Source organism: Malania oleifera, chromosome 3 (assembly GCF_029873635.1).
Source record: "Malania oleifera isolate guangnan ecotype guangnan chromosome 3, ASM2987363v1, whole genome shotgun sequence".
Classification (NCBI taxonomy): Eukaryota; Viridiplantae; Streptophyta; class Magnoliopsida; order Santalales; family Ximeniaceae; genus Malania; species Malania oleifera.
Window position 1 is genome coordinate 73,608,223 of NC_080419.1, and position 6,733 is coordinate 73,614,955.

The 6,733-nt window shown below is 36.3% G+C and overlaps 1 protein-coding gene across 1 annotated transcript; it reads right to left on the reverse strand.

The window, feature by feature from the left end:
- Positions 1-579: 579 nt before the first annotated feature.
- LOC131150883 (uncharacterized) lies at positions 580-5,928 on the reverse strand. Its single transcript, XM_058101936.1, has 7 exons — positions 5,388-5,928; positions 3,406-3,444; positions 3,137-3,207; positions 2,195-2,259; positions 1,944-2,033; positions 1,764-1,856; positions 580-1,318 (listed from the first exon to the last, which is right to left on the reverse strand). The coding sequence occupies exons 1-7, from the start codon at positions 5,807-5,809 to the stop codon at positions 896-898; spliced, it is 1,203 nt and encodes a 400-aa protein (XP_057957919.1). The 5' UTR covers positions 5,810-5,928; the 3' UTR covers positions 580-895.
- Positions 5,929-6,733: the final 805 nt, after the last annotated feature.

Below are 6,733 nucleotides of genomic sequence, written 5' to 3' on the forward strand. Positions count from 1 at the left end.
TTTTATTCTTCTTAAAAGTTTTTTATTTTTTTTTATTTTTTGTATTTTTTAACCTTTATAAATGGTTAAAAAACATAAAAATTACAAACAAAAAAAACTCTTGAAAAATACCAAAAAAATTCAAGAAGTTTTTTTTTTTTCTTTTAGTTTTCAGTATTGTAAGTTGGCATGCACCATGATTTAAGTATGAGTCGAAGAATGTAAATTACCGAACCTCAACAACACCCAATACTTTGTTTTGTGTTATAAATATCGTATTATAAATAAATATTTTTCTGATATTTTTTTAAGATGATTTGCCTTTTTTGCTATTGATGTGTTTTGAATTTGTAAGTAAGACAAGAAATGTTGTGACATTTTTTAAGATAAGATTGTAATTCTTCCCAAATGATCCAAATATTTGCTCCATCATATCAATTGAACTAATTCAAATTTTTAAAAATGATTTGGTCATTGTTACTTACGTCTACTCGCAGTCGATTTCTTATATTTTTCCTCTCTTCGATATTAGCTTGCCCCCACAGCGTAGTGCAAGGATGAGACTAATTTTATAAGGCGCTACCTTCTCAATATCTCAAATTTGGTTGTAGCAACACTTGCACCAATATATTATTATAGAAATTATAGAGCTGACCACAGCTCTGGAAACAAATATGTGACCTCGCACAACCACCACCACAGCTCACAACAACGATACAGTAAAAGGAAATTTTTTCCAAGATTTACAGGTGTCACAATATATGAAATTTTTGTTAGATATATGAACTACTAGTTCAAATGACAACAATATCCCAATGCATAGAGGCTTCCTTTTCATTGGGTCAAATGAATTGGAATGTGCCTGCACAACATAAATCATCCAACTGTAGAACTTGAAGAAGAAAGTTACTAGCGATTAGTAACCACTTGGTCCAGCACCTAGTCTCTTCCCCATCCAGGCTATGATATCCTGTGCGATTTCTTCTCGCTCTGGCTCAAACAGAAGGTCGTGAAGAAAACCATCGTAAAGCCTTATGTCTTTGAACTCCGATGCTGCCTCGTTGTACAAATCCTGCGAGGCAAACGGATCTGTGACTCTATCAGCAGTTCCATGAAGGACAAAGAATGGGACTGTCACGGCCTTAAAGTTCCGCATCAAGTAAGAGGAGATGCGCAATATTTCATGGCCTGTTCGGACCCTTATTGGTCCAGTGTAGACCAATGGGTCAGAATATTTGGCCAGCAGTGCAGCAGGATCCCTTGATACTGGAATGCCCCTTTTGTTGGCACCTTTGAACTGGAATGTGGGAACAACTAGAGAGAATAGAGGAGCAACAGCCTGCATTAAGACATTAGAGAAGAGTATTCATCACATGTACTAAATTAGATTCATCTTATCAATTTAATATCTTGGGAAAGTTGAGAGGGCAGGAAGGAGAGAGGTCATAGTTAAAATTTTGAATAGATCCAACCAAAAATTTCCCCCAACTCATTCCCTTGTTTCCAAGATTCCATCTGCCAGGAAATCCTGTTCCATTTATAGGCCTCAATTCAACAGACCTCATAATCCAAAAGGTAACTACCAGAAAATCCTGCCAGGTTGGGGGAGGGGAGAGGAAGGAAACCTTTCACAGCATGGTTGTGGTCTTCTGAAGTGGCAATTCTAACTTTAATACAACCTTATTTAAACTGAACAATGTCGCAGATGATCATTCAGAACTACCATCTGTAACAGCCTCAATTCCATGCATCAAGTGCAGTAAGTGAGCCAAATAACATCTTACCCTAACGATTGGATGTGCTGGCTTAACACGCAAAGCTGGTGACGTCAGTACAATTCCCTCCAACATTTGTTCAATATAAGGATCGGAAGCTGCCTGCAGAAAAGGGTAGATTTTCAATTAAAAAATAGTCGCCAAAGACCTTCAAGGTCAGACAAACTTCAAAATCGTTTGGTGCAATACCTTTAAAACCACAGCTCCTCCAGTTGAGTGACCAAAAAGGAAGCATGGAATACCAGGGTTTTCAGATTTAATCTTTTCCAAGAAAGCCCCCTGTCATAGATAAGATGCAAAACTTCTCAATTCATACCACTGCTGCTAAAAGGTGGATAAAATTACCAAGCACATAGCAAGGCCCTTCGGATAAAAGATAAACAGTGAAAGTGGCAAGACGGACAAGGAATATAAAAGCTCATAATTAAAACTGAACTTACAGTGTCTGCAACAACATGATCAAGTGAAGGTACATATCCATGCAGGCCATCACTCCCACCATGACCTAAGAAGAGAAAGAAAAATTTATTCAATGCAAAAAAGTCCAAGATGCGACACCATTTCAAAGGGAGAAAGGATTTATTATCAAGGATAAGAAATCTAAAGCATTCGTCATCATTATCATCAATCCATAATCATTATCATCCAAACTCCTATCAATCTTAGGGCCAGCTATTTTGGGTGCTGATCCCATTCTTCAATCCAAAAAGCATGCATATTATCGAATAAATTTCATTTTTTATAGCAAAATAAAATTAATATAATGGGAAAAGAATTTATTATCAAATAAATTTCACGTCTCAACCATAAAGGCATGTAGGCTGTAGGATCTTTTATTTTAGTTATAAACAAGAGAGATATAGGAACTACTACCAACCAGAAATTATAGCAATATTATTGGTGGCATATCAAACTAAAAGACTACAATATATGCAGTCCACTGCCAAAGACAGAACTGTACTTAATACCACTGCAACAAATAATGATGAACTCAGAGAATGTGTTAGTCTAAATAATGCTTTTTTTTTGGGTGTTCTCGGGGTGGGTGGTGGTTGCGGGGGATGCCAATGGAATCATTCAATTCCCTTTCATTCTTCATGCCAAATACACACCAAAGCAAAAGTGAATTTGCCCCCAATAAGCAATTATATCACATTTCAAACGCACAGTAACAAGTATGAAATATGGTTACCTAAGAGAAATTATAAAAACGCATCATTGCAAACAATTATATTCCAAATCAGTGTGAAACCTAGGCTCCAATAATTCCCTATTTAGAAACCTACAATTGCCAACAAATTAGCATGCTCAACATCATTCTTTTGAAGATAATAATAGTAAGAAAACACAAATACCAAGAAACAAATACATGGAATAGCTACCTATCCAATCCATTGCATAGACCCCAAAGTTGCATGAGGTTAGTTGCCTTGCAAAATGAGCATATCTTCCACTGGAAACAAACAAGAAGGAAAACTCATTAAAATTATTCAATAGTTAATATAAAGTATAAAAATATAAGCTTTGCAGAAACCCTAGTATAAATTATGCAATATTGAGTTATGATCGCTCACTCCACGAAAGATGAAAGCATAAAATTGTCAGCTATATTCTGAAATGAGGAGTTCAGCTTTGGTCACTGTAGAATTACCTGTGTTCGTTTAGCCCATGAATGATGATCAATATTCCCCTGAAATAGAAAAGATGGCCTTTCATAAGAAGCTCATAAAGTAATAATAAAAATGCAAATGAAAAAAAAAAAAATGTGAAACTGTACATGCTAAAGATGTGTGGAATGAAAACCACAAAAAATCAGAGAGCCAAGCAGCACCACGGCCCCATAATCCCTTCTTCTACAGTAAATCCTGGTGTGCCAGAATTTTATTAGAAGAAATAATACATTATGCTGCAAGGCAAGTTAAAACATGCACGAATAATGGGAACCATACATGTACAAACAAGCTCAAAGAAAGAAGATCAAGCAAGAAACTTCAAGTCTTCAACCTTGAGTTTGATGACACTATAAAGATAACCCAATATTAGTTGGCCATCATGGAGCTGGATTTTATGCAAGTTTTTTTAGACGAGCAATGGTCAAAAACAGTATGTAACTTTAGATTAATAAATTGTTGAAGGATTTCAAAAGGCTGCAGGGTGAACCTATCAGCCAAACAAAAAATAATTTTCCATTTTCATTAATAAAAAGAAAAAAAGAAAGATAACAATAAGAATGCCAGTGGCAAGCCTAATTCCCATGACTCATGTTGCAATCCATCTTTCAGTCTCTCTGACCATTGCACCTTTGTTTAATGCCAGAGCAAGCAGCTCATGTAGATAGTCTTTACAGAAGAATCAGCTGCGAAATTATAACACCCGTTCACAGCTGATAATTCTCACTTCTTCATCCTATGAGAAAAACCTTATCATGCTTCAACATTATTGCCTCGCTCCAAATCTCCAATACCTTTTGGCCAATTACCCTCAATTCCAAATCCTCTCTATTCTTTTCTGGAAGAACCAAATTCTAATTCATTTAAGTGATGCTTGAATTTATAACTCAACCACCTCTTAGAAATAACTCTAGATTTTTTCAAACCTCTAAGCCACTGAACTGTAAATATTAAATATAGACATGAAATAGACAACAAGAATTGACAAAACACTCTTTCAATTTTATATCACGCACTTTAAAATATAAATAACCTTAGATTACCATTCAAAAGCCATTTATAATAACAGTCTTTATCAAGTTAAAGAAAGCAAATAAAACCCCATTCCAAACATGATGAGAGAATTGAGGGTAGAAGAAAAGACTATCAGACCGCAGCAGAACGACTCAGATCAAACAATTCAGCAAGGAGGAGGTTAAAACTCAGAACCCTGAACAAAAATTAGCAAAAGATGCCAAAACTTAACAAATTTTTAACTCAAAAAACAAAATCAGAATCTTAGAAAGCATCGCAGTTGAAAAGTATCACGCATTTTCTAACCATATCATTTGGTTCCCGAGAAAGCGCACCCTGCACATAGCAATCCGTTCCTCCAAAAATTGAATGCCCAAATTATTTGGCATCTCTGAGGTCAGTTCTCCACAACATCAAGCACTAGGCGCCTAAGTCTCATTTCATTTTCTTTCTTCATTTTCCAACTAAACAAGCATAAAGCGAGTAAAAGATCGACTTTAAGCAATTAACTGTCCAAACTTTTATGAATGGTATAATAGGAGTTCATTAAAATTATACCAGCAGTAGTATAGAGAGAAATTCAAAAAACGAACTGAGAGAAATGGAAGAAATGATAGGCTTTTATTTAGAAGGGAAAAAATATCGTTCGGATCCGATAATCATCTATCGAAAACCTTTAAATTCCCAAAAAAACTAAACCTCTCTTGAACACCACGCACAAACACACACACACACACACACACACACAGATTAATCAAATTCATGACGTTACTTTCTCGCAAACAAAATGCAGAACAGGCATTCCTAGTGATCAATTAGCAAGTATCAGAATTCATTCACCAGTCAAAACCCTAACGAACCGCAAGCCAAAAGACTCAAAACTAAACCACATAAAATACAAAAAAGTTAAAAAAACAAAAACATTTTCAGATTCAGATGAGAACCTTACTTTATCTCATCACCAGCCGGAAACCACGACCGGCAAAACAAAGCGTTCCGTAGAACTCCGAAGAACAAGGACGTGCTCCACCGACACACGGTGGTCCCGTCTTCGGTCGTCTCGGTCACCATCTCAAGACCCTCGGCGAGGGCTCTCCTTCGCAGCGTGTCCTCTTCGTATCTCCGGGAGACGAACCTCCGCCTTGAAGGCTTCACCGACGCCGACGTCGGTGAGGGTGGCGGCGGAGGAGGGGAGAAGCGGTGGCGAGGACGAATAAGGAGGAGGAACCAGAGGAGAATCGAGTGGAGGAAGACCAGAGCTCGCTGAAGCGACTGCCACGACACAACGGAGCGCCGCAGGTTCTTGAAGACTGGGATTATCCGGCTGCTAGCGCCGGAGGTCAGCTGCTCTTCTACGTGCACCGCGTCCATCGCCGGCCAACGACAACGGGAGAGAGAGAGAGAGAGAAGGCGTAGAATGGAAAAGAATGCGCGTGAGCTGGAATTTTATACTGATGACTAAAAGACAGACAAGGAAAGCAATATTAGAGACTCTTTCGGAGAGGGGGCGGGTTCGTCTACAACCAAACTACATAATAACTTTTTTGTGGAGCCCACATTTTGTCATGTTCGGTATTTAATAATAATTATTATTTTCTACTTTTTCCACGTCAAACATTAATTTAATTCTTGGCCTTGCTTTGCATTAAAGAATAAATAAAATTAATGCCGAAGAAGATCTATTCAGGAGTCGCGACTTTTATAATTGAAACGATGGTATTTTTCAAAATTGATCACGTAAATCAGGAAATCATGTGGCTGTTGTCAAAAGTCAAAGAGGCGTTGTAATGGTGCACGCGAGTGTGAGTGTATGTGATTAGAGCTTTTATTTTCTTTAGTTTTTTTTAAAAATTTTGACCTTGTAATAGTTAAGAGGCAGATAATTTTTAAAATTGTGATTCGTTAAAACTGGAGCCGGCTTGGCGTTGTTCACACACGTAAATAACCGTCTCAAATATTTACTTCAAGTAATTTTACTAATTACAGTGTACAGAGCTTTCACCCACTTTATATAATTTTAAATTTTAATTTGAATAAGTAAATAGTCAATAAAATTATATTAGTTTATTCTAGACACATTATTTTATAAAAATTTAGACAAAATATATTATTTAATTATATTAAAATGGAAGAATGTGTAGATTTAGATTTAGATAAACTTAAACAAATTTCAATATAATTTTGTCTGTCATTAAAATGACAAATTCAATATAAATCCAAACCTAAGGCTTCTCTAAGCATAAAGTTATTCTTATTTAAATTTATACAAGTTAAATTTTGAAATTTAAAATCTCT